We start from the raw sequence: 27,971 nt of genomic DNA, 5'->3' as shown, positions 1-27,971 counted from the left end.
TAGCTTAGCACGCCAGCATTACCACTGTCAACCTTCTGAATTCATGTCAGAATGATTCGCCATGTCAACTACTGTGACCTGTCCCCTGGCCCAGTTAGGTAAATCGCTGCTGCTAGATTTCACATAAACATTCACTGCTCGAATTGGCTAATCCCGTCGTTTGGCTGCTGCAAATCTCCTGTGGCCCAATCATGCGCGCGGAGCAAGCAAGTCACCTAGTAAATCACGATATGAATCAGTATCAGTATCAGTATCAGTGTATTTAAAAGCCTTCCACATGGTGGCTATTCAGGCTTTCCGTCATACATTACCACACACACACAAAGAACACCATTGGTAGAATATAAGTGGTTAAAACGACCTGACATTAAACGAGATTTTAAAAACATGAGGGATTAAACACAAATGGTAAGCCTAAAAGCGCCGTAGAAATACACTTTAAAAACACACACTATGATGAGAAAATGTTCATAAAAAGTTCACAGCAGCTTTGAAAGTTGCCACGGACGTGGTGGTGCGAGCCGCAGGTGGGAGTCGGTTCCAGGTTGACGCGGCACGGTACGCAAATGACCTCTGTGTGGCGGTCAGTCGATGACGGGGCAAGTACAAACTGCCCTCGTAGGACCCGCGTGTGTCCCGTACTGACACATCGCTGCACCGAACGAACAGATCGCGCACTTCAGTGGACACTCTCTCATCTGTAAGGGCCTTAAACACTTTCATGGCGTCGCGGCGGGCTACCATGGTCTCAATCCTAGGCCACCCAAGTGACTGAAGTGTAGGCGTAACATGTTCATATTTCTTACGGCCGGTGATAACGCGGGCGGCAAAATTTATCACCTTCTAAATTCTTTGGAGGAGGCCTCTGTTCGCCCCACCCCATACGCACAAACAGCAAGTCAGGTGAGGAAACACATAAGCCTGAATGATGGTTTTCAGGGCGGCCTGCGTGAAATAGTGACGGAGTCTGTACAGCGAGATGAGTATGCCATAACACTTCTTAATCACCGTTGGTACGTGAGCGCTCCATGACAGACTAGGATCGACAGTGACACCGATAATTTTGACGCTATTTGCTTGTTCTATCAAAGTTTCACCGACCTGAAGATGAAAACCGGTAGCTCTGACTAAATTTTGCTTTGTTCCCACGATCATGAACGCAGTTTTCCTCTCATTCATCTTGAGAAAGTTACACATGAACCACGACTGGAGCTCACGCATGGTGAGCTCAAGTCTCGTTTTAAGGTCGGCAAGGCCCGATCCGTCAGGGCGCGCTTTGTCTATGTGCATGGTGTCGTCCGCGTAAGATATAAGGCGGCCATGGGTTAGATTTACGTAAATGTCATTCGTGAACAGGACGAACAGAATCGGTCCCAAAATAGAGCCCTGGGGCACACCGCATGTCACAGGTAGAGTCAGCTTCCCGCCTCGCACGACTTGCTTTCGATTACTCAGATAGCTCTCAAACCATTTCACATCGCTCACGCCGTACCAAGAGAGCTTGTCGAGGAGGAGGCCGTGGTCCACGCAGTCGAACGCCTTAGACAAATCGATCGTCGTCAGCGACGACACATGCCCCTCGTCGATGTCGTCGGCCAGGCGATCGACTGCGACGAGCACGGCGTCCTCCGTCGAGTGATGAGACCTATAACCGAACTGAGAGGGATGCAGAAGGTTGGTCTCGGACAGGTAGGAGGTAAGCTGTATGCTCACTACCTTCTCTAGTATCTTGGACAGAACGCTTAGGAGTGAAATGGGCCGGTTGTTGGATGGTACCGACGGGTCGCCTGCTTTAGGAATCGGGACGACACACGCCGTTTTCCAGCTATCTGGGAACACCTTGGTCGCAACAGACAGGTTAACAAGTTTCAAAAGATGTGGACCTACTACCGCAAAACACTCCCGAACGGCCCTCAGCGGCACACCATCCAGACCGACGGCCGCAGACGCGCTGAGACGCCGCACACAGCGAGACAGCTCCGGGAGCGTCACGGGACGGAGAGAAAAGCCGGCAGCACAGACGGTCGGCGGCCGGGGAGCGTTCCCAGGGTCGGCGTCCGCTGACGCCCGGAGCTCGGCCGCGATTGTCGGACCGACGGCGGCGAAGTGGAATGGTGCTAAAGACTTGTAAATGTACCAAACTGTTTGCCTGCAGTTATGACGCGTTGGTTGGTATCCAGCGACCGGCGTGATCTTCTTTGGCCAAATTTTAAAGTTGACCTATTAAGGTCAAGCAAGTGTAGCGCGTACTCAACGGGAAAGAAAGCAAGAACCTAGACCAAGATACAATGACGAGAATGAGATTTAGCGAAAACAAACAGACAGTCCCGAAACAGAGAACCAAGGGCCCTAACGCAGCGAACCGGCCGCAGACCGCGTTCGCCCGACTCCGCGCTCCCGCTCATTCTACTCGCCGCCGCGCGGCGCACCCCGTCCGCCCGACCGCCCGGTCACGTGACCAGTGGGCGGCCTCAGGCGGTAGCCGTTCACCGGTCGGCCGGCCGGTGGATCACCAGCAAGTTGAAGTACCTGTTTCAAACATTTTATTTTTGATGACCTCTGGTGACCTCAATATTGACCGGACCTAAAAAATATATATACCGTAAAGTGGGGCTATTTGAAACGGATTTTACAGTTTTTGGCCTCTCCCTTCAAAACGGTTTATATTTCCTATAGCATGTAAATTGCAAAAACGTAGTTCTCTGTAACCTCTTTCAGATAGGTCCATTTTGGTTCAGCTAGTAACCACAAATAAAGTTATTTTTCTAATTGAAGCCTGTCTCAAATAGCCCCATAGTGTGGGGCTATTTGAGACAGTTTTAGTTGCAAGGACATTGAAGAAAATGTTTCAAGCCAGGGATAATTCTTTTAATGCCATGCGATTGGAAATCAAATTTTGATACTTCTGGCAAAAAGTATTTCTTTCAATTACAGTTATATAACCCTCATAATCAAACTTTTCGTTTTTCGTTGGATATAGCATTTCGGTCTGTTAAAAAATTGCATTACTTTATGTTAGGGCTGTCATAATATGATGTGACCCTAAGCTTTAAAAATCACAGGATGATTATATAGGACTATTTTGAAGTCAACGACAGTGAAATTTTCAAATAAAGTTGTTGTGTTTATCTCTGGCGGCATAAAACATATAGGCCGAAAGTTGGTGGGGCTATTTGAGACAGTCTCGCTACTGCATGAAACACACCGCAATGCATTAAAAAGGGGAAATCAGTTTTCAAAATCGTTGAATGAATGGCATGCATGATTGATTGTTCCATTGCACATCAACCTGTGAAGAAATAACAGAAAAAGGTCAAACGGTTTTGAGTATATACCGATTTTCCTAGATAACTGCATGTTGTATCGAATGGCCGGCTACCGCACTGCATCAAGTACGTATACTGAAGGCTCACCTAGCAGTACTTATACATGATAATAACCTTCAGTGGTGCCTTCTGGTCAACCAGAGTAGACATGGCTCGATTACCAACCACGTCAGTGACTGATGAAATACATTTGATGCACATATTCACAAAGGTAGGTAATATCGTCACAAACTGGTTGGTCATATTAGGCTACAATGTGCAAATATTGCTTGCTGCTAAAAGTACGTACCATGAACCCATGGCCGATTCAGCGGTGTTTCTTAGGTCGAACGTTTGATACACTTTAGGCAGACGGCGGTAAGTCTTTTCGGATACATCATCACCTGTTTTAAGGGCCTTGGCATCACAATCATCAGCTGTATTTGGCATACGTTGAGGTTTGACGAGGTTGGTATTATCGGAATTCTGAGACATTGGGTTACACAATCGTCACTACCGTTAACAATATACAATGTTTTCATGAAAAATGTGCTTAGCCCATAACTAAAACGATAGTTACGATAGATTCGGTTGTAAAGTTTTCAAACCTTCAACCATGTTAAGCTGCAGGTAGGGGTACTTTTCGTATAACTTAAATTGTGTTTTTCTGTATTTCTCGTTTCATGCCAAATTTCTTTCAAAATTTTCAAAATTTTCAAAAACCCCTATCCATGGAATTCATCGTTAAATTCCACATCACCCTGAGCCAAAATTGATAAGAAATATCAAACGGTTTTCATTTTACAGCGATTTTACTAAACCACTACCTTACTGTCTCAAATAGCCCCACTGACTGTCTCAAATAGCCCCACTTTACGGTATCAAAGTTGTAGGTCTTTCAACAAACTAGCAAACGCCGTTTACCGTTTGTCGCTCCGATTAGTGGTTTTTGAGATCTGAAGGGGGTCGAAAAGGCCCCCGCCCGATTCCGAGCCTTCCAGAGCCCTCCCGGAGTTGGGTTATAACTTACCTTCGCGACAGGCGCACGTCACTCAGAAAAAGCTCCTGCAACCGGACGCATCGAAACAGTCTAGCCTCCTCCACGTTTCCGCCTCAGTCATCCTGTTACTGCTGTATCTGCAGTCTGCAGTCACGCCATTCCACTTCTATTCTCCACTTATCTCCATGATATGCACCGCACAATTCGATAAACACCACTGATTCTTCATGATCTGAGCACTGCCAATGCGCTCCACGCCTCAGCCGACCAGACTGAGAAAAATGGCGGCGAACGCTCACGCGCATTCGTCCTTTTGCGCATGCGCGAAAGGAAACCCCCGTAAGCTACTTAGAGAACACCTCCACGGATATTTTACACCTTTAAGAAGTAACGGGCGTCTTTTAAAAGTATTTAAAAGGTAATTGTAGGTCTCAAGGTGCAAACGTACCGCTTTGATGTCGTTTTAATACCTTCTTCGGTGTACATAAACTGATCCCATTTTTTATAGTCTAGATATACTTTTTGTACCTCAACGGTGTTTGATAAACTAATCACCTTCATTTCTACTTCGATAAAAAGAGAAGGGATGTGTTATGGAAGCGTACGACCATTCTTTTGAAAATACCACTCACTTTAAATGGTGCATTTGGCGTAATTGTAGTCTCTGTACAATATTCATGAAATACTTTGGTGTAAAATAAATCAGCTCGGTGTTAATATTTTTCTGTGTGTACCAAACGCTCATTCGGGTTAGCCAGGGAGAGCATTCGCTTTTCCTTGCGATGAAGTCACTTGAAATGATCTTTACCTAAGTAGCATTTCATTTAATTATTTTGGGTCAGAGATTATGTCAGAGTTAGTTGTTTACACTTTGTGAGATAAAGATGTATCATAATGTACACTAAAATCGACGGCAAACGTCTTAACATTTTAGGCATTCCTTTAGTGGGACGTGATGATGATCCTCACGATTTGGTTAGCCTACCAATTTCATTAGGTAAGTACCCAGTTCCTTCTGTATCAATTAAATGTGTTCTTTGAAAGTTACCGTAAAGCTATTGTCAAAATTCTTTTAACATCAAGAGTAAATGAAAACGTGTTGAGAGTCTCATTATCGGTTCCACTTGTCGACGCTTCCCCTCAGATGTTCTTTTTAAACTGCCGTCATCAGTCTGCCCATTAGCGACAATTTGCGACGATTAGCGAGAATCTGCGCCGTTTACGGCGGCTGTACAGCTGGTGGTGACGGGGTGCCGAGGTTTGGAGAGGTGCGACAGGGCCACAGCGCTCAGTGGCCGTCCGCTGCTGCACTCCGCTGGTGGTCCTACCGCAGTCAGAAGCAGCCATGGTGGGTCGTTCAGCCGCCCTCATCCTGTCGTGCCTGCTGGTGGTCCAGGTAAGAACACAGCGACAACGACAGCAGTGTGATGCTAACTGGTGGTCTGCATTAGTAGCTTTTTCATGGTGGCTTGAAAAGAAAAGACTGACGTTTACCAAAATAATTTAAAAAAAGAGTATTATCGATCGTAATGTGTCTGACGGTATACGGTCTGGTGTAGACGTAGAGTGAGTTGACAAATGCCAATCATACCAACATGTATGTATGTTTTGCCATTCACCAATATTTTTGCCAACATTTGATCGCTTGGCGCCCACCAGATTCCGTGCATTGTTATAGCATACAACGTTGTTTTACTTTACTTTTACTAAACGACAAGCGACCAGCCTCCAGCACCCATTGCCCATCCCGTACCCAGCCCATCGCGCCCCTCCCATTGACCAGCGCCACATCCCTTCTGCCTGCCCCTTGCCCTGATAATTCACCACACTCCGTCACGTTTCAGGCCAGCGTCACACCCTCCGAGTTCCGAATGGAGGACATGGACGGCCCTCTCTACTGTCTCATGGAGACAGGTGAAACCAAGGCGGTTCTGGCGTATGCGTTCGCGCGCAATCTGCCCGTCATGCCCAGCATCCACGCCGCTTCAACCTTCCTCGGCAGGGGCATGGAGAACATCGTCAACATTGGCAAGATGACGGAGCTCAAGTGAGTCGCTTGTGATGGGGGATGAATTACTCACGCTTCGGAATGCTGATGGCGTGCCATTCATGAATGTATAGGGCATACAAATAGGGCATATGCATTCTCCATGTCTTTTTGCCGTCACCATGCCTTTTTCTGATAGTAATTGTCATCGTCTCGCCGCTTTACTGAACGCTCCAGCACTGAACTGACACCGATGTTATATTTCTGTCGCTTCACTGATGTCACTGATGACACTGATGTCTGTCTTTGTCAGTTGCACTGAACTGACACTGATATCGTCTCCGTTGTCTGCATTGAACTGACACTGCTTTTGTCTCTACCAGCGGTACTGAGCTGACACTGTTATTTCTGGTCTCCGTTAGCTGCACCGGCTGCGTTATCAACCTCCCCGAGGACTGGGAGCCGGAGGACTTTGCCGACAAGCCGCTTCTCCAGCAGCCGGAGAAGCCGTTCCCGGTACCCTTCTAATCGCACAGTGGCGTTGTTGCTTTGGTGTGCAATATGATTATTTGATATTGATGGAGGTTATTGTAATAAAAAAACAAAGTGTAATGTGTGTAGCTCGCACAATTTTTGCACAGTCGCATATTTCCCCCCGCGGTTGACTGGGCTTTTTTAAATTTAGTCGGAACTTTTCGAATGAAGGGATTAACAAGGACAGAGCCCACGGTAACCCATCGAATATATTTTTTCAATCCGTGACCATTCGTAATCAACGTAAACCTGAAACATCAGGCGACGTTTAAAACACGGATAGTAGAAACAGTCATTGCATATATCTCAAAACAAGGAAGCAAGGAAAATCGCTAAACAGCAGACGCCAGTGAACTGGTTGCACACATTTCCATTATTGCAGTGCACATTTAGGTGGGGATGGGGATGGCGTTGAATCAAGAAAATGCGGCCAAAGAAAATAAGTCAGTGGCCTGTCTTCAAAATTTTCCGCATACGTCTGATCTTTTTTATATAAATAAAGTCCAAACTTTTCGAGTGGAGGCATTCACAATTGGACAGAGCCCATCCTAAGCAAAGCTTGTTGCGTTGACGCTGCCCTGTATCCTCTGATCGCGCAGTTCCGGTTCTGTGGCAGAATTTGGAGTCCAAACTTTAGCATGCGCACATAGCCGCGCACGGTCGGTCCCCTCAGTCCTCACTGACTTTGCCTGTCTACGGCCTGCTACCAGCCGCAACCATACCTATCAGGAGGCTCATAAACGTCAAGCGCCCGTCGCGCTTCGAACCCTGACTGAAACAGAACACACTCTCTCTCTCTCTCTCTCTCTCTCTCTCTCTCTCTCTCTCTCTCTCTCTCCTCTCTCTCCCTCTCTATCCTCTCTTTCCCCGCTCTCTCTCTTCTCTCTCCTCTCTCTCTCTCTATTTCTATCTCCTCTCTTTCTTTCTCTCTCTCTTCTTTCTCTCTCCTCTCTCTTCTCTCTCTCTATTTCTCTCTCTCCTCTCTCTCTCTCTCTCTCTCTCTCTCTCTCTCTCTCTCTCTCTCTCTCTCTCTCTCTCTCTCTCTCTCTCTGCACCCTCAGCTAACCACCGTGTCCATCTGTCCATACCTGTAACGTCACAAACTGCCCTCCTGACGTCACAAATTAACCCGTCCTGACTCCCGCCCCGTGTTGTCATCGTTTCTACTCGTCCAATCGACTCAGAGAAGGGTTTCGAGGGCGCCATCTCTGCCCTCTGGCGGACGGGAGCCCTCAGGAGAAGACGCGGTCCTAGCACGAACTTTGTTGTGAGCGCGGGCGCCGCAGACACGGGACGATCTCGCCGCAGGCACGGAACGATCTCGGATCAACAGCCGCGGGCGGCCACAGATCAGGTGAGCCCTTTGACTGTGAGCTTGTTCGTTAAGGTTACCGATTACGTGTGCATGCTTCCTGGTCGAAATATTCGGAATTATTGATTATTTGCATCGGCTAAAATTTTTTCCCTAAATTCTTAAAATATTATTTTGAGACGCTTCAACCAGGGCTGCGTGCGGAGTCGATAGATTTTAGTGTGACTCCGACTTCGACTGAGACTCCGGCTTAAAAAACCGACTCCGACTCCAACTCCGACTCCGACTCCGACTCCGGACATTTCTAGTGAAATCCATATCATGATATTGAAGCTCATAATGGAGATGTTTTTATCTTGCCTGAAACGATCCCTTGTGCGTTCCAAGGCTTTGCGTTGCAAATAGGGTACGAGTAAGATGCCTAATTAGCGCCCCCTTAATCTAAACCGTCATTGCTCACGCTTTATGGGTGCCACTGTATTACTGGATTGTTTTTCGGAGAGATTGTTCATTTTCGTATCACAGAATCTATTCATTTTCTGTCCCAATATCATCAAATTTATTTGTAGTGAACATTTTTGCCAACCATTGCAAAAAAAAACGCAAATAGGGAACTCGTCCCGATTAGCGACCGGGGATGGTCGCTAATAGGCCTATGGGTTTCCCCATAGTAAAAATGGCTAAAATGTCACGCTCGAAAACATTAAATAAGGCACTCAAACATAACTTATACGCAAATCACTTAACCCGCGCCCTGCTGGGGGGGGGGTGTTTGAACACCCCCCTTGTGGTTTTTCGCGAATATCTCAAAAACGGCGGCGCGGAGCGCCGCCGTTTTTGGTACACCTTATCATACATCAATTCTACACATGTTGTGAAAATTTCAGACCAAGGTCATTCAAGGTCAGGTCACCAGGTCACTTGAAGTGACCTCACCTCATAAAAAGTTTCAATGTCTGTCAAAGCTACACCAAGTGACCGATCGCTTTGAAACTTTCAGCGATTGCTAAGAGCAATAGCATGTACAAAATGTATATCTCAGAATTTTGATATCGATGACCTAAGGTCAGGTCAATTTTGCGACCTCCCCATTATAAGTCAATGGGAGAAAATTGAAATGCGCCTCTTTTTGACGAAAGACATTATAAACACTCCCAAACACTGAATTACAAGTGGTTTAGACACACTGAACATGAAAATGGTGTCCGTGACCCCTGTTTATGCCCTGAGGTCATCTTAGGTCACGAATGGTATCTAACAGTTTTTCGCAAATAACTTTTGATAGAGGCATGCTAGAGCGATGTAAACGCCTTAGATGTGTTCAGCTCGACGATACGGATCGACTGATATGCAACATGACCCTTTCCGGTCAGGTCATGACCTTGACCTGAGGTCAAATTTTCAAGTTGACCTTTCAAGGTCAAGTTATAGTTCATTCGATGCGTCTTGACGAGAGGAACACGATGCCGGTAAAAGTAAGCTCGTACAAGGCTTGGGTCAAAAGTTATTGCAGAAAAACTGTTTCCGAAAAAATCGGCTATTTTTGCAGTTTTTGTCCCCTGCAGGCAAAACCGTTGACGTTAGGTCAAATCTGAGAAAATTACTCAGAAAGGGCGTTAATAGGGCTATCGAATGCGCTTTTCCGCGGCGCTGTAGCTCTATTGGTTCCCGAGTTATGCGTTGGCTTCTTAGAAATTGTCGACATTCGACCTGGAAATCGGCGAAATTTTGCCTTCAATGACCTCTGGTGACCTGACCTTTGACCTGACCAAAAAATTGACCGAAGTGATTTCCTCATTATTTTTGACGCTCTTTCGAACGCCGCCTTCTGCGTATCGCTACGTGGCCCAGGAGCCGAGTTAGAAGGGGGGGGGTGTTCAAACACCCCCCCCCCCCCCCAGCAGGGCGTGGAAATCCAGGACCCCCAGCCGGGCGCGGGTTAATCACTGCAAGAGCATTTAGCCAACACGTTTGTCGTTTATATTTGTAGAAGCTGATCACGTAATGCACCAAAGGTGAAAATAAGGCGAAAACCCATTTTTTGGAGGTTATCCCGTACACTGAGAAAAAAAATTGACTCCATATGGGTCAAAACTCTTGAAAATGCTCCCCTGAAAACTCCTTAAAACCATTGATAACTCCCTTTCCAGCAGAGTTATTGAGTGTGTTCTAGGGTAACTTCGAGCCTTCCTCATTTTGCGAAAGAGTTTTCAAGAGTTCTTAATGGATGGCGAAATGACTCCATGTGTGACACCCCATAACACTGTGACGCAACTCTCCATTATTCCCGAAAAACTTTTCCCGAACGTTCCGACAGGAGTAAAAGGGGAGTTACGAAGGGGTTTTAGCATACGTCGCAAGGCTGCCGGTGGCCGCCATCTTTTGCGCGTAGTACACAGCACGTTGTGCGGGGCGGCGGGCGAGGTGTTAGTGAAGAGCGTGTTGACTTAGACGGACCTGACCTATACAGTGACGGATAATTGGACCTTACTTTGGATTTAAAGGTAAGCTTAGCTGTATTTCCCATCATGCTTTTATAGTGCAAAGTGTTATAATGCTGTGATGAGAACATATGGTAACCCCATGTTCTTGATGGGCTGGAATGGTCTCTGTAACGGTAATTGATTTCTTTCGTTCCTGAGTGAGATAAAGATCGGAAACAGCATGCTCTGAGTTTCTAGGTATTTGCAAATATCATACATTATTTCCCTCGAATAAATTGGAAAGTTAGGATTACACAAGCTTTACACGTCATGGATCTTATTGTTATTGCCCAAATATTTTAATATCCATACCAATGAGTCAATGACAAATATCAAATTTGAAGGGCTTTCAAAGCAGAGCCAGAAAATTAAACTATCTTGGCATAAAAGCCTTGATTTTCCTAGCCCCTATATATATATAAAATCAGTTACCTACTTACCTACCACTGCCACTGCCCATGAATGATGAAAACCACCGACAAACCAGCATGTTTAAATAAATTTTGTCTAAATTGTTGTATGTTTTTAGAAAGTGTCCATAATTGAATTTCGTTCTTTAATGTTAACACGGGTACCTATGCAGCGTATAACGTCTTTAGCTTATTTTTAGCGACCTGCTCAACTTTTTGAGCGTTCAAGTAGGTACGTTTTATAGCATTGCCCTACTGTGTCTGCAACTAAGATGGAGGCTGTTAACTTGCCCTTTAGACTTTCACTGAAACTTAACATTATCAAAATTGTAGTGCATAAAAAGTATGCTAACTTTGCAATCTCTTGCTTTCATTATTTTGACATTATGTGCCGAAATGCAGTATCAGTGCCAACACGTCAGGTCGCGTATGTCTCGTCTCGTCCATCTTGTCTCATCTGCCTACCTCTCAGTCTCCTCCCTCATTTCTTCCTTCCATCTTTCCTCGCTTCCTTCCTCACTCCCTCTTTCCCTCCCCTCTCTCTCCCTTTCTTTCTCCCTCTATCCCTCCCTTCCTTCCTTCCTTCCTTCCTTCCTTCCTTCTTTCCTTCCTTCCTTCCTTCATCCCTCCCCTCCTTCCCTCCCTTTCTCCTTCATTATTTCCCTCCTTCTCTTTTTTTCTTTCTCCTCCATTTCCTCCCACGCAATGTTAAGTGTACCTATAATTTCATGGTTATTAAATTTTTCCAGGGGATGAGCTGAAGAGCCTGCAGCGCATCCCGCAAGACACGTCGGAAGCCAACGGAGGCCAGCAAAATATCCATCCCACCATCGTGAAAGGAGAGCCGGACGAAGAAGACGCAGTATTCGTCGAAGCCCAGGAGGTGGTAGGGTAGCGGCACCACCAGACCAAGCATTCCTGCTGTGGTAGGCCGCCTTTTGGATTCTTAACATCAAAACTCGCGACCGTGAAGCATATGGAGTGAGATCCCCGGAGAGCGTGCCGCGGCGGGATGTCGAAAGCGTTTGTTAATTTTTTAAGCCTCCCACCGCCCCGGACTATGAATACACATTTCTTGAAATATATTTTTATCTGTGCTTCGGTACACGAGCTTTGGGTGGGTACGCTATTCGTCCAATATTTATTTTCGGGGGGGGGGGGGGAGGGGCTGGAGTGGAATGATGGGAAGTTTGGGTGAGTTTAATGGGGAGTAACAAGAGGTATACCATGAAGATGTAAACGGAGTTTCGGGGAATAATGGAATGGAGTAATCGGGAGTAATTATGAGGCAGTAGGAGAGTCATTGAGAGTAATGGAAGGGAGTTTCAGGGAGTATGTTGTTTGTTTTGATAGGGTATAGGAGAGTAATGAAGAGTTTTCTAAAACGGTAGGGAGAGTCACAGAGAGTTTCTCGAGAGAAGTTTTGGGGTGTAATGGAGAGTTTTGGAGGGGCTGTAATGAGGAATACCACCTGGGAGTTTTGGGGTGTCGTTTTGGTGAACTCCCCCTGGGGGTGTCATGCGGAGTCAGGATTTTTCTCAGTGTATATAGGTATTGTATTCGAGTCCTGCGCTGGATTCGGCACCCCTTCAGTCTGCCCTGACTATTGGTATCACCCGCCACACATCGCAAGCTTCAGCAACCCCTCAATTTCCCTTCTTTCTCCTCCCATTCCTTTCCCCTCTTGAGCTATTTGCGGCCATGTGGGGTGCAAATGGGAAATTTGGGCTGTGACACATTTTAAACCACCATGCAGTGCACAGCCAAGCGATTCGCTACGAGAGGGCTGCAATTAATTTGAAAATGATTGTCGAATCAGAATAAAAAAGGTGCATCATCTAACGTGCAACGCTTTTCATCAGACATGGCAAAAATACACACGGTTTGGATAAGAAAATTACCATTTTTATTTAACCCTCGCCCTGGCAGGGGGGGTCGATGCGACCCCCACAAGGTTTTTCGAAGATAGCGTAAAAACGGCGGCGCGTAGCGCCGCCAAATTTGGCAAAGCTTATGGGGCAACCTTGTTACATATGACCTGAAAATTTCAGGTCCGGGTGACCTTGGGTCATGTCACCAGGTCAGAAAAACCGGTACAAGGTCATGGTCAAATTTCAATTTTCTTTTTGCACCTGTCCAACTCACAGTTTTGGACTGATTTCCTTCAAACTTTCAGGATGTGCTAAGTTCACCGAGTTGTATAACATATAGTTCGGGTTTTTTGAGGTCACTGACCTGAGGTCAGTTAGAGGTCATTACGTCGTAATGTTAAGCCTATGGGAAAATACTAAATTCGGAAAATACTGGAGATATCCGCTTCGTTCTATCACTTTTGTGCTTTGAAACCACAGTACTTAACAGCAGGTCACTTTGTGCTTCTTTGTTTGGTGTACTTATCCATGGGTCAGGTCAAATGAGGTCAACTGAGGTCAAATGACGTTTTTGCCAATAACTTGGCACATAATGACGCTAGAGCTTAAAAAATGGTATCATTGTGTTTCTGGTGATCAGCCGGATCGAATGATATGCGATATGATGCAATTTGCTTAACTTGAACTTAATTATTAATTTAAGTTTACTTAAAATTTAAGAAAAATTTTAAGTACACTTAAGCAAGCTAAAAAGTATATCATTCGACGCGCCTTGACGTGCTGAGTTCAGTGGTGCTTTTCTTTTTGCTCTCTCTTAATTAGATCAAAAGTTATAAGCGAAAAACTTTTGACCTGTTTTTAGCGAAATTTTTACATTTATACCCCCCAAAACCCCCCTAAATATTGACCTAGAGCAACCAAATTTGCACAGGGGTGAGAACTCCAGGGGGCCCACCTACCTACCAAATTTGGTGTTTCTAGGTGCCATAGGAGCCAATCGCGAGGGGGGGTCGCATCGACCCCCCCCCTGCCAGGCCGTGTTATGAGAAATGCCCTGCCAGGGCGAGGGTTAACCCTATTAGTGGCAGGGGGGGGTTGTTTTTATCCACCCCTCAGGTTTTTCGGGAATATCTCCGAAACCGCTGAAGCTACGATGCTGAAATTTTCTGACTTTTCCTAAAACTAAATTTGGCACATTCCCTGAAAATTTCAAGTTCATAACTTTACCAGGGGCGGCTCCAGAGCACTGGGAATTGGGGGGTCCTATTCGTGAAGCGAGTCATTTGGGCGAAGATCACGATGCTGCACCAGTTTTACGAACAGTGAATGAAAGGTATCATGTGATAACATATACAAAGTTATTGTGCATCCTCTTTTGACACGTTTTTGCTATAATAGGCGGATCCAGGCGTCCAAAAAGGGGGGTTATTTTTTACCTCCCAACATAGGTGCCCTGACACCGCCTATGCATGACCAATACAATTTTAGTCGTTCTCTCATAAGAAAATTGTAACATAACAAGACCATTGCCACCCTTTTTAGAAACAGTACCAACAAAAACCTTATTTACTATACTTTTTGTGTACCCCCAATTTCAATGATCTGTATCCGCCTATGATTTTTGAAAATGCATATTTTTAGGATCCATGTGAATTCCTGGTTCATTCTCTATCGATCGGCAAAAGTTGCGTTAAGATTGGTTCAGAAACCTGGCCGTGATAAACAGTCTAAAATGTAGCTGCAATTTGCCCTTTTTTACCCCCCTCTACCCCCTATTGACATTTTTTAATTTTATTTTTTTTTTAGAAATGTAGATCTCGTTGAGCCAAATCGAATGCCGTTTGAATTGTGAAAATCGGCCCGTTAGATCTCGAGATATCAAGGGGGGGTCGTAAACAGCCCCCCCCCCCTGCCACTAATATGGGGTAGCCAGGAGCCTGCCACTAATAGGGTTAAACTCACCTAAAACGTCTCAACAAAGGCACCGACAACCGGAAAAGGATTGAGATTACTATGCAATGTATCTTTTTATAGATTAAGTCCGAACCTTTTGATAGGAAGGATTCACAGGCACAGAGCCACCGCTAAGCGAGGTTTGTTATACGGTGACCCTGCCCTCTACCCTCCGATCGCGCAATTCTGGTTCTTTGGCAGAATTTAGAGTCCAAAGTTAAACGTGCGCACATAGCCACGCGTGGCCGGTCCCCTCACTGATTTCGCCTGGCTACGGCCTGCCACCAACCGCAACCATACCTGTCAGGAGGCCCCTAAATGTCAAGCGCCCGTCGCGCTTCGAACCCGGACTGTTCGAAACCCGGAAGTTCGAACTGGGAACGCGTGCTCTCACCACACGGAGTCCAACGCTCTACCAACTGAGCTACGGGACGGGCTCAGTTCAGGTATTTCTGTATTACAGTCCTTTTGACGTTGTTTTCTCCCCGATTTCTCTTACAATTTTTTCTGTAGGGAGGTGGGTTGCAAGTATGTAGAAAAGGGTCGCTAATAAGCAACCCTACCCTGTGCATGAAAAATAACATGCAGAATTAAAAGTCAGGTTCTGAGGCATTCACCGTCTTCTGGTTCTTTCGCTGAAAACGCTCATCCAAAACAGCAAAATTGCTTTTTTCGACAAAATCTAATTTCGAGCGCAGTGTCGTCAATCAAACAGGTGCAGTGCATGACGTTGAGCCATGCACCCTTAACTCCGACTCCGGAGTCAGAGTCGGTAAGATTTTGGCGATTCCTACTCCGACTCCGACTCCGGGCAGAACTGTCGACTCCGACTGACTCCAACCCCGACTCCGACTCCGACTCTGCAGTTCTGGTTTTGATTTCTTTTAGAGATTGTTACATGTGTCACTGACATCGGTGCTCGTTATTCGCCATTTTCATGCGTGCCAGTTGTCATTTGCGCCAGGTCCAAATGCTGGGTTGTAAACATTTTAGTTTATGTTGTGAAATTTATGCATTAATTTCAGATTTCATTTCACACAACATTAACAAATCATTTAGGTGCCAAATCATTCATATCTTTATCAAATAGCAAATGAAATGAAATCAAGCATCTAGACGATTCAAACACGCTCGGTATTCACACATTTGCTTACGTAAACCGAGTTCACTCATGCATTCTATTGCACACACACACACAAAAATGATAGCAAAACTAGTAACCTGAAACACGAAAGCACGCTATTGCAGTCGTCAATGGAAGGAAATAAGTCGAAGAATCTGGTCAGCGGGGCTGTGCGGAGGTGACCTATGACGATGTGAGGGCAAGGGGTGGTTGAGACCGTAATTTGTATCGCTTACAAACACGAGTTTTTTTACAATCGATCGAGACACCAGACAGCAAGCCTATGACCGGCGGGAATGCATGAAGGTTTAACCCTCGCCGGCACAGGTCATTTTGCATCCTTCGACGGCACAAGGGGCTATTTGAGCTATTTGCGGCTATGTCGGGCGCAAATGGGAAATATGGGCTATGACACGTTTTTTACCACCATGCAGTGCACAGCCAAGCGATTCGCTACGAGAAGGCTGCATGCATGAAGGTTTTACCCTCGTCGGCACAAGTCATTTTGCATCCTTCGACGGCACAAGGGGCTATTTGAGCTATTTGCGGCCATGTCGGGCGCAAATGGGAAATATGGGCTGTGACACATTTTTAATTAACCCTCGCCGGCACAGGCCATTTTGAGTCCTTCGATGGCACAAGGTGGGTTGGTACGACCCCCCCCCCCCCCACTCGCGTTTGGCCCCTGATGGAGCTAGAGCTTCGCAAAAAAACGAGCGTGTTACCCGTCACGAAAGGAAACCAATAATAGAAAGACGGGGAAAACGGCAATCGAAAGCTCTCAACAAGGCGGATCTTAAGAGCCCAATTTTTTTTTTGCTTAAGTAGGTCAGAGGTCAGGTCAAGGTCAGGTCAATGGTACAAAATGCAAGTTTCTACAGTATCGGCCTTGCACCGTAGTTGCCGAAGAATGGACTGAGACTGATTGCCCAAAACGTGTTCTTAGACTACCAAGACAATATTCGTTGCATACAATGTCATTCAAAGGTCAAGGTCAAGGTCAGGTCAGGTCAGGTCAGGTCACCAAAAACAAATTATAGAAAAGGGCATGTGCGACACATGTTTTATGGGTCATTTTACTCATAGAATTCAATACGCACACTCAATAAGTGATATGGACCACCTCTGGATGAATTTCAGGTCGAGGTCAGGTCAAGGTCAGGTCAAGTGAGGTCAAATTTTGAAGTTGGTTGTAAAGGCCTAAAAAGGTGTCTATCTGATGCAGTTTTTCACGGCGAATCGAATGGTGCTATTTTTGTTTCCGTACGAGGTCTAGAACTTCCAAAAAAATCATTTTTCAAAAAATTTGTGTATTGTGACGTCATAAAATTTTGAATAACTCCCACATTTTTGAACCGATTCTTCTAAAAATTGGTATGTAGGTGCACATAGACCACTTCTCTGACATATTTTCCGGTTTTTTCGATACACTCAAAATTTTGGATTTTATAATTATTTTCCCAAAAGTCAGTTTTTTGAAAAAAATTTGGGCCAAAATCCAACATTTTCAAAAAACCGAGATAGCCATTTGATAGACAAAGTAGAATCACATATAAATTTTTTTGTTACGTCTTGATTCCTTTAAAAATGAAGATGTTAGCGGCGTTTGAAATTTTGCCGTTTTTTAGGCGAAAATGGCGAACATGACGTCACTAAAACGTCAATTTCTCAAAAAAATTCCGACGGATTTCGCTCAAATTTTCAGGGAACGTGTCAAATTGATGTATGATAAGGTACTGAAAGTTTGACGTCGCTGGCGTAACGCGTTTAGAAGTAATTGGTGAAAAACGGGAGGGGGCAGATTCTGCCCCCCCCCCCCCCAGCGGGGCGCGGGTTAAGGTCCTAGGTCATCGGTTGACCTTCCAGGTCAGGTCAATGACCCACAAAGTCGGGAAAATCGGGACCTGTTAGAAAGTCGTAAAGTGTGACTGCTATGGTTTTTTTCGTGGTGCTGATCACGAATATCGTGTTAGTTTTGATCACAAATGATGTCTTGAAGCATTTAGACCAGGTCAGGTCAGGTCAGGTTAGGTCAACTAGTAGGGGTCGTGACGGGTATTCGTAGTACGTGTCAACCGCCTCTGACGGTTTCGTAACATGTTACGAAGGCACCAAAACTACTTCGTAAATGTTAAATTGGTTGCTAGATTCGAATTCAGCTAAAAAAAAACTAGCCTAGAAACATGTAAAACTCGAAAAAGTGAACCGAGGTCACCAAAGGTCAATGACCTGACCTGACCTTCAGGTGACCTTGACCTCCACCCTTATGCATGGGAGCAAAAGCAAGTCACATGTTTGAACGTTTGAAACCACGAAAAGCTGGCAAACGCGCGGCTAATGCGAGCCGACATACGCCGAATCGCGATTCCGGCCAAACATGGTCTCGAGCTCGACACATTATGATATGATGTGTCATATATCATGTAAAAATATGCAACGTGAGCACAAAATACACGTTTTCGCTAAGCATAGGCGGATTCAGGCACGCTAAAATGGGGGGGGGGGGCGGCAGTGCATTGATATTACCCGCCCCCCCTTTCAGGATCTGGATCCGCCTATTCCAATATTTTCATTGTAAAATGACGTCACAATAGTCCAAAACAGCAAAGGTGGATACATAGGTGCATACATATGACGGGTGGTGCCATTGATCACCAGTACAAACCAAAGTAAGTCGCTGCTTAGCGGCAAATATCGGAACAGTCAAAGCTGAACCAAACTACCCCCGAGAAACTTGTTCTGGGGAGACGCGTCTGCGCAAGGTAGAAACTCAAAAATTGGACGCAATGTGCCCGATGAATAGCAAGGAAAAGTCACCAAATTTTGAGCCCCTATTTAAAGTGGTTTTCCGTCGAGAGCAAAAAAAAAAATATACAGGGGGGCCGATTCGGCCCTCCCCACCAATAGGACGAACAAATTAATCGCTTCAAAGATTGAAGTGATTTGAATTTGTTCGTCGACAATTCTGAAAATGTACATTCCGAAGACGACGCAAGTCGAAATATATAAATGATTTTTTTTTGGTCTAATTTCAATTCAACTTAATGATATTAAATATCATGAGCATAAGGTCATTTTTCATCACAATAATATCTGTACTCTTTGTTTACACAACATACGCTTTACACCAACACCGTGTAGCCTCTTGTGGCGTATAGTGAGGTGATCCGATATCACGACAGGTATCCAGCCGGCCCTCCCCCCATCCTCTCCCCTCCCTCGCCAGGTGGGTCGTCACCCGAGGCCCGCACGGTGACACGAGCTCGGTAGCACGCGCCCCGAGGCACGACCAGTCGGCTCCCGCGGCCATTTACTGCGGCGGTGCACTATCGACCTTTACAGAGCTGCAACCTGGCCGCTAGGTAACCCTCAGTGGTACGGGCCAGTTGCCATGGAGGCTGGCGCACCGGGCATTGAGACACTGGAAAAGAGGCTTTACCGTTGACAATTTTCAAAACAGTATGAACCATCGTAAGAAACTAAGGTAGGAGATTCTGCAAATAAACAAAAATTCAGTCTCGCTTTAGGACAGTAAGCACCTATTCGTGTATTTCCTATTTATCTCAACAAGCAAGGTAGCTACGATATGCTTTCAGCACCATAACAACACCACGGTAAACTGAGTGGAGTCGAATTTTGATGCTCACCGCCCACAACCACCGCATAGCTTCACGTTCATATTGGCTCCAGCATCCTGTATCGTCCAGATGCCCGCCGGCCTAGCCCAACCGGGGGGGGGGGGGGATCGGGTAGGCCGGAACAGTAAAAGGTCAGACTGCTACTCACGGGCGCACCTTGCCGCTAAATAAGCTCTCGGATGAGCCTCAAAATAGACTGGCCACGACAACAATGCCCCATTTGGTCGCATGTGGATATAGCTGTTATGATGACATTAAATTGGTTAAACGCTGACAACCATTAAGCTGCCTTTTAGATGATATTTGTTTGCGCTGCCTACCGTTGTTTGTTTCTCCGCCGCTGTCAGGCGCAGGAAGGCTCGTTGTCAGCCGTCAGGTGTTTCCAGAGCCTGTTGTCAGGCGGCCGTCGTGTTGCGATGCGCTGGGTGTCGGCATGGCTGGCCGCTGCGGCGTCATCACTTCTGTCGTGGGAACCGGGAGGCGCCGGCCACTGGCGTCCGGTGGCCGCTCTCAGCAGGCTGCTGACGCAGCTGGAGGGATGCTCGGAGCGCGTCCCGGTGTCACCGGCGGCTCTGCGACACGGCCTGACCTCCACAGGGGTCAGCGTGGGCTGATGCTCCCCCTGCCGAGCGGCTCATCTTTCAGAGCAAATGCTCCGGACGGCGGATGAGTGAGGAAACTGTTTTGAGCTACCTGGTATGTGATGCTGAGGACTGTGTTTGTGCAACGGTGCAGAAGAATTGTGCAGTTTCATCATTCCTCTAATGTTCTACCCCTTTTGCTGCGGTCGTCTTTTAGCAGCGCTATTAGCCACAAAACTGAGCGCCTCTGTGCGGTGAGTTTCGGTAGCATGTTGTCGACGTCAGCGGCTGGCTGGTAGCAGACGCCGATGTCAGTTGCAGTCTCTGTGCAGGCTTCTGTAGCAGCACTTGAGCCGTGTTGGTACACAAGTGTAATCCTAGAGCTGTGGCGCTCGGTGACTGGAAAGACAGGTTACAAGACCCGTGACCGTAAACATGTGAAGGGGCTTTACTGATTGAATAATGGCACGTACACTGGAAATCGTTCTTTCTGTTTCCTGCATTCTGAATCTACATGACATCAGCACACGCAAAACAGCTTCCTCTTAGTGTTCACAAATATAGGTACAACCTTTACAGGATACGAGGCTTCTAGGTATTCATACATGCTGAAACTGTACTTACAGGATATCAGTCACAATTATATGTAACTATAAATTTCTGCTGAAAAGGACTTGCTCTTGATGTTTTACGAACAAAATCAGGTAGCAATCATGCGGCTAGGTCTATTTCATATTATTGTTTGAAAGATCATTCGAAAAGTAATTACTTGTTTTGTTGGCCTAATCAATTTCGGTCACTTAGGAATATGTAATTTCAGAAGTCTGAACCGTAGGATGAAAGTGCGACATTGGACTGATTTTCCGCCACCGACTGGTGTGCCACCGCGACTGAGCCTGTCCCGTTTAGGACTGCCGTACTCTGTTGGGACAAGCCAAGCCACCAGCCAGCCATTCAAGCGGTCAGTCCGGAGTAGATGCTATGTAGGTACTGAGATTGCTGATCCTGCACGTCAAGACTATTTTTGCGTTGCACAGTTCACTGCACGGTGAAAATGGCTGCATAGCATTGCCCATAGCATTAGCATTGCCCATTGTTCAGAAAGAAGAGAGAGAGAGAGAGAGAGAGAGAGAGAGAGAGAGAGAGAGAGAGAGAGAGAGAGAGAGAGAGAGAGAGAGAGAGAGAGAGGGAGAGAGAGAGAGAGAGTGAGAGAGAGGGAGAGAGGGCGCCGCAGCTACCTCAACTCCAGCCGCTAGATGTCACTAGGCGTAGCGCCGTGAAGTATGCTGTGCCGCAATGCACCTTGAATGCCTTGAATGCTGAATGCTGATCTGACCGCGCAGTGGTTCAATCCAGCGTCAACTGGACCTATCCTGAGCCCTATTTCACGGCAAGCTGATAGCGGCTTCATTTGCTTCCGGTTTCCATGGAAACATGATTATACTGCATACGGGTGCATAATAAACGTCCCAGTAAGAACGTTGGGGGGACCATCAAAGCGTCCAAAACCGCAGCATCCAAAGTGGGGGACCATCAAAGCGTCCAAAACCGCAGCACCCAAAGTACGCAACATCCAAAACCGCAGCGTCCAAAGTACGCAACGTCCGAAATACGTCCAAAATCGGGTATATAGGGAGCATTCATAACGTCCAAAACCGAAACATCAAAACCGCAACATCCAAAACGTATCATCCAAAAACGCATCATCCAAAGTACGCAACATCCAAAGTACGCAACATCCGAACGTTCATATGAACGGAGACGGGATATGAAATGACCATGAAAAGCAATACCATAGCGTGCGGCGAAACAGATTCTAATTTTTGTAGCTGCGTCTTCCGGGGGAGGGGAAGACAAAACCTGAAATAATCCAACCATATTCAGGCATTTGCAGGAATTTCGATAGGTTAACGGAACATTTTTTTACGGAGCGAGCGAAGCGAGCGGAGTCTTACGTAGAACCAGTAAAACGCCTTTTGGGCGAAGAACGAGCGAGCGAGATAGTGAGCCCTGCACGTGCGCAAGGGCGAGAGGGTACTTCCAACGGGCTTGTGCAAAGCACCCTTCTAACCGGTCGCTAGCGGTGTGCCAAATTTGAACACAATCAGCCCAGCCGTTCCTGAGATCTGGAAGCGGCATTCTGCACGTGCGCACGTGCAAGCGGGGTCCAAACTGACTTTTACACGCCACCCTACTAACTGGTCCCCAACCGTGTACCAAATTTGAACGCAATCGGCCCAGCCGTTCTCGAGATCTGGGAGCGCGCCCTGCACGTGCGCACGTGCTGTAGCACCCCAACCTTAACACATGCAGATGAAATATCTGATGGAGACCTAACTGTGTACCGAGTTGCAATTCAATCGGCCCAACCGTTGTGCCGTTATTTAGGTTGCAATTTTGGGGGTTCTTAAATAATGTCCAACTTTACCACGCGCCACGTGCGGTGGTTGGCAAGAACGCATGGTGGCCATCACACCACATAACTTTTACGTCCAAGTGACATTCAGTAAAGAAGACCGCTTGTCAATCGGATGTCCCGTTCCTAAGATATTAGCTTTTGAAGAGCGTCCCCACGGCCGGCCGGCCGGCCGCTCATACTCAGGATTTTCCCTTAAAGGTAGTGTGCCAGCTTTCCTGGACCGTATGGAGTTAATGGCCCAGATAAGGAGAACCGGATTTTTAGAACTTATCCATACCTTCAAAACTCATGGAAACGTCTTAAATTCTTCAAATTTTGAGTACCCCAGTGCGAAGAAATTCGCCCCGACGGGTTGTCGGTCGTACCCCAACCACATTTCACACCACTATGAACAAAAAATGCACACACTGAAATCGCTATTACCGATAGGCTCATCCAATCAAGTTTTGATAAACCTGTTCATCATCATCTCCTGCAGTTTCGAACACGCCTGTCAGGTGGTGCGGTAGACCGCGCCCAAAGCCAGGGCCCCGGTAACGTGAGGTAGCCGAGTCGGGGCAGCGTGCGCTGACCCAAGCCCGGGCCGCGCGTCCTCCCGGTGTCATGTGATAGCCCGGGGCTGCCCGGGGATGCGGTAGACCGCGCCCAAGGCCGCGGCCCCGGCTTGGGTCAGCGCACGCTGCCCCGACTCGGCTACCTCACGTTACCGGGGCCCTGGCTTTGGGCGCGGCTTCTGCTCATACTTTGTGGTGCGGTGGTGGTGCGTCGAGCCGCGCGCTCTGACTTCGGCCAAGAAAAATGCGTCAGCTGATCATTGTCATTTCTGCCACTTTCATGTGGTGAGATGGGGTCATAACTTTAGAGACGGCTGTTTCATATCAATTATTTTACATAAAATAATATTTCAAACCATAAATTAATGTTCGACAGCCAAATTAAAGAAACAATACCAATACAGGCTTACAGTTTAAATTCGACATTGTGTTGTCTACGATTAGACAGCTGATAACTCATTCCCGTACGTCGTAACTCTATAATGACCTTTGCTTATTGTCACATGTGCGCCGCATTCGCGATTGTTGCCGACGCCTGTTTGCAGGTCAGCCCACTACAGTTGTTATACATATCAAAAAACCGATAAACTTTTAGGCGAAAAAAGCATTATTTTAGGCCCATTATTGATTTTTTTGCGATATTAGGTAAAAACAGAAGCTTCTTATCCTAGGGAAAATAAAACGGGAAATCATTGGAAGGTGGCACACTACCTTTAATTCAGTATGAACTCGCTCGCTCGCTGCGCTCGCTCGCTCGTAATAACGGAAATTTCTGAGTATGAGCGGCCGGCCGGCCGGCCATGGTCACGATTTTGCGACGCTTATATCTCAGCAACCACTTGACCGATTTACATGCGGTAATTTTTGTAGGGTAGCTTCATTCCTTCTACCAAGTACTGGACTATTCTTGATGCATGTGGGTGACCCCTTATGCACGTGCCACGTGCAAAACGAAGAGGTGTCACTTTTGTAATTGTTGCAATATCTCGGTAACTACTTGGCCAATTGCGCTGAAAGTTGGCATGTAGGTAGGCACCCACTAGGCATTAGGCAATGCATATCCATGTGCCAGAGTTGGGGTGCTGCTGCACGTGCGCACGTGCAGGGGTCGATTCCAGATCTCGAGAACGGCTGGACCGATGGCGCTCAAATTTGGTACATGTTTAGGGACCGGTTAGTAGGATGCCGTGCAAAAGTCAGTTGGGACCCATTTTGCACGTGCGCACGTGCAGGGTGCCGCTTCCAGATCTCGAGAACGGCTGAGCCGATTGTGCTCAAATTTGGCACATCGCTAGAGACCGATTAGTAGGGTGCCGTGCACAAGTCAGTTGGAGGTACCCCCTCGCAATTTCGCACGTGCAAGGCCCACCCTCTCGCTCGCTCCGTTAGTCGCCCCAAAAGGCGTTATACTGGTTTTATAAGCAGTTGCAAGAATACCACCTGAAAAGCTTGATATTCGAGCTAGCTCAGACTGACCCATATTGATGCCGGTGTCTGGCGGGGGCATCGAACGATCATACATTCCTGGGTTACATCCGAAGCGTAGAGTTGTGGGGATATTCGTTCGTTCCTTTTCTCTTTTTGCTTTTGGTGTAGTAATTAGCGAAGTCCGTCACACATTAAGTGAAAGACACCCTATTCTGTGCGACTTACATTTTAAATTTACCTGGACTGGAAATAAGTGATATTCCAAATATGCATAGTGGCTATCCTTTCTTTCAACGCGGTGCACGTTAGAGATGACATGCATTACACGAATTACCGAATTCCTAATTACTTCAGATTCATAACCAAACAATACATATGAACGCAACTTTTCATAGGCATATTCCGTCTTTTGACGTGTATTCCCTCGTTACCTTCGGACAGGATGAAGCTGGCCTCCATCGTACCCAAATGGTCACCTGTGCACAAGCTGAGCCGCCGACTGCGCCCTCTACCTGACCTTGACCCGGTCGAGGCCGGGCCGACGCCCCAGGCGGTGCTGCCAGCTGAGCTGACGGAGCTGGCGGCGGCGAGACCGTTCGCCTCGTTGGGGGGTCCTGCTGCCTGGCCCGTGGTCGGCTCGGCCGGAGCCTTCATCGGCGTGGATCGGACACGGCTGGACCAGCTGTTCGGGCGCCTTAGGGAACGGTTCGGGGACCTGTACCGACTAAAACAGCCACTGAGAGGCACCGAAACAGTCGTCGCGTTCAGCTCACAGGATGCAGAAAAGGTCAGAAGTGAAAAATGTTTCCTCTTTGCATATGATAACATAAATCTATGTTATCTATGCTCTTTGCTATAGCAGTGTGATGGGATATATGAAAAAATTTGCAGCTTGCATTTATCTGCACGCAACTTGTAGGTACTTCCCGTTATTCCAAAACGATGCAATTAAATTATCCCACGAATATCATCTTGTCAATTCGGTCTCAGTTCAGCATCCCTGCTACGCTGTATTCCGTTCCAGGTATTCCGCACCGAGGGTATCTGGCCGATCCGACCTGGTCTGTATCCGGTGCGGATGTATAATCAAATGCATGGTCTCAACAACGGACTCCTGCCTGGGTAAGGCTTCTTCATCATAGCATGTTTAAAATGTAAATAGACGATTTAATTGAATCAGTAATTAGCAAGCTCCTCTGGCATGTCATTATTTCACGAGTGATGATTTACGAGTAACGAAATAAAGCAGATGCATGATCATGAACTAACTGCGAATTGTAGCTGATCAGTTACGACTACTTCCGAAACGAAAAAGCTTGACATCTGACGATCAGTGTTCGCCACGGGCCGGGCCAGCCCAACGGGCCATGGGCCGGGCTGGGCTACGGGCTGGGCCGGGCCCCCAAATATCATTAGTTAACGGGCTATGGACGGGCCGGGCCTAGAGCTTTCTGGACTATGGGTTTTGCGACCGTCAATTTAAGAAAATTTGGAAACTGATGCAAACAAAACCCACTGGGAAAATACTAAAACTAAACCAAATTTAAGCAATGTGAAAGAAAACCTACTTGATTTTGAATTTTGGGAATCTTGAGAATTATCCAATATCACATCATGTCACACATAGGAGGGTTTTCATAAAAATTCCGCAACCAAAAAGATCAGAGAATCTCTAGCATCATTAGTTTGTTAATAAAAATTAAAATGTAGTTATCAGAATAACTTACTTAGCACTACAACTCCAAAAACTATGAAGCCACTCAACAATGATGGGCTACAGGGCTACATTAAGTTTAACACTTATATATGGCGATAGTGAGACAATTCCAACACAGTCTTTCTTCCTTCACCGACGGCTTTTTAACGAACAGAACCTTAAAAGGATACTCACGAAACACACTGTAAGCAACGAGGAATTCTACAGAGCATTTCGCGATGAAAGCTTCTTTAAATGTCCATAAATTTGTCAAAATAAATCACAACAAACCAGCCCCTTTTCAACAAAATTGGCGATCATGGCGCTATGTTTATGTTGATGTGGCGGCATCTAGGTAGTATACACACCAGTATATCAAATTAATACTTTTTTTAAGTAAGTATCAAGATGTAAAACAAAAAAAAAATAAAAATTAAATTTTAAATCACAAAATCTGAAAAGTCGAACGAAAAACAAAATAAAAACTTGATCATATATGTTTTATTATACAATTGGTCAAAATCGCTGCTTGCCGCAGCTGCGACAATCAAGAAGTGTTCGCTCATTTTCAATTGATGATGATGATGCGTAAAAGTGACAAAAGTACCCAATGACATTTCAAGCTTACCATGTTTTCTGCTTACGCTGCTAGCGATATCCATATCTTGAAAAGAGCCTAACATAAAATAGCAAGGAAAGCAGCAGATAGTTGTCCACAGAGATTGGACGACGCAAGGCCCTAAATACAAGGTTGCACGGACTAATTTCTACTAAACCTACCAGAATATAGATTCACGGTTGAGTATTTTAATAAATATTCAATCAAAACTTCTTTATTATTTTCTCGTTATCATTAATAAGCAATTTTATAAATTGACTTTCAATTTGCTTGCCTTTTACTGGCAAAATAACTTTCTAGTATTGGGTCAACATAGTTGTGTAGCAGTAGGAACCATATCTGGCAAAACCCCAATGCCTACATACAGCAGAAAAGCAGCCACCAGGTGTCGCCACAGTCGCCACTTGGTCGCCACACAGATGTCGCGCGCGTCGCCAATCGCCACACTACCGATTTCCATAAGGACGCATATGTACGGATATGTATAGGAAAGTCACCCTTAAGGATTACGCTTACATCCTTTGCTTATGAGGTCGGTGGTTGGAAATTGGGAGGGGCTCAGCTATTTTCGACCACGGATGTGGCTTTATCACATGATGAGGAACATGCTGATAAGCGTTTTATGTGTCATAACAGCACAAAAGTATTTTTAATCATTTTTCAAAAATAGCCGTTTTGCCGTATCTTTCAGTGCAAGGTGCCGTCGGTCATCCCCGACGTTACGTCACGCCGGGGATTGCCAGATTTTCCTACTAGACTTCGACGCCCCCTGGGACGACGGTGAAAACGCGTATTTACAAATTGCAACCGAGCTCCGCCGTAGGGCATTTTATTTCCGCCGTAGTGTATTTCACTTGGGGTATTTTCTACCATACGTCTGCCTGAGCTTGGGGTAATTACAATATGTCGGCGACGTTCAAAAATGATGCACCTTTTTCGCAGTATAGGTTATCGCATGTGCATATTTTTGCCTTTTTGGTTGCGCTTTTCCCTCGCCCGTATAGGGGGAGGCATTGAACGGACCCCATCGGTTTTTCGTGAGTAACTCGCGTAAAAAC

At 46.3% G+C, this 27,971-nt stretch overlaps 2 protein-coding genes across 3 annotated transcripts in view; both read left to right on the top strand.

Annotated features, from left to right (window-relative positions):
* Window positions 1-3,126: 3,126 nt before the first annotated feature.
* Window positions 3,127-6,900, top strand: LOC122380810. The gene is made up of 3 exons (XM_043364286.1): window positions 3,127-5,701; window positions 6,150-6,352; window positions 6,715-6,900. The coding sequence occupies exons 1-3, from the start codon at window positions 5,651-5,653 to the stop codon at window positions 6,818-6,820; spliced, it is 360 nt and encodes a 119-aa protein (XP_043220221.1). The 5' UTR covers window positions 3,127-5,650; the 3' UTR covers window positions 6,821-6,900.
* A 1,103-nt stretch (window positions 6,901-8,003) lies between these two features.
* Window positions 8,004-27,971, top strand: part of LOC122380808 (probable cytochrome P450 12a4, mitochondrial) — a 29,392-nt gene continuing 9,424 nt past the window's right edge. The window contains exons 1-3 of one of the 2 annotated variants that reach the window (XM_043364285.1): window positions 8,004-8,180; window positions 25,040-25,385; window positions 25,623-25,720. In XM_043364285.1, the coding sequence (XP_043220220.1) occupies window positions 25,041-25,385; window positions 25,623-25,720 (443 nt within the window). In that variant the 5' untranslated portion in view covers window positions 8,004-8,180; window position 25,040. The remainder of the gene's footprint in view (window positions 8,181-25,039; window positions 25,386-25,622; window positions 25,721-27,971) is intronic. The other variant, XM_043364284.1, reaches the window with a different exon arrangement.

Source organism: Amphibalanus amphitrite, unplaced genomic scaffold (genome assembly GCF_019059575.1).
Source record: "Amphibalanus amphitrite isolate SeventyFive unplaced genomic scaffold, NRLGWU_Aamphi_draft 000107F_arrow, whole genome shotgun sequence".
NCBI classification, from domain to species: Eukaryota; Metazoa; Arthropoda; class Thecostraca; order Balanomorpha; family Balanidae; genus Amphibalanus; species Amphibalanus amphitrite.
The sequence above is the reverse complement of the archived record's forward strand: the minus strand, read 5'-3'. Positions and strand labels throughout refer to the sequence as shown.

Bases quoted from the DNA above. Each gene is read 5' to 3' on its own strand.
- LOC122380810 (XM_043364286.1), top strand. From the start codon at position 5,651: ATGGTGGGTCGTTCAGCCGCCCTCATCCTGTCGTGCCTGCTGGTGGTC. The intron at 5,702-6,149 runs GTAAGAACACAG...GTCACGTTTCAG, and splicing joins CGTGCCTGCTGGTGGTCCAG to GCCAGCGTCACACCCTCCGA. The intron at 6,353-6,714 runs GTGAGTCGCTTG...GGTCTCCGTTAG, and splicing joins GGCAAGATGACGGAGCTCAA to CTGCACCGGCTGCGTTATCA.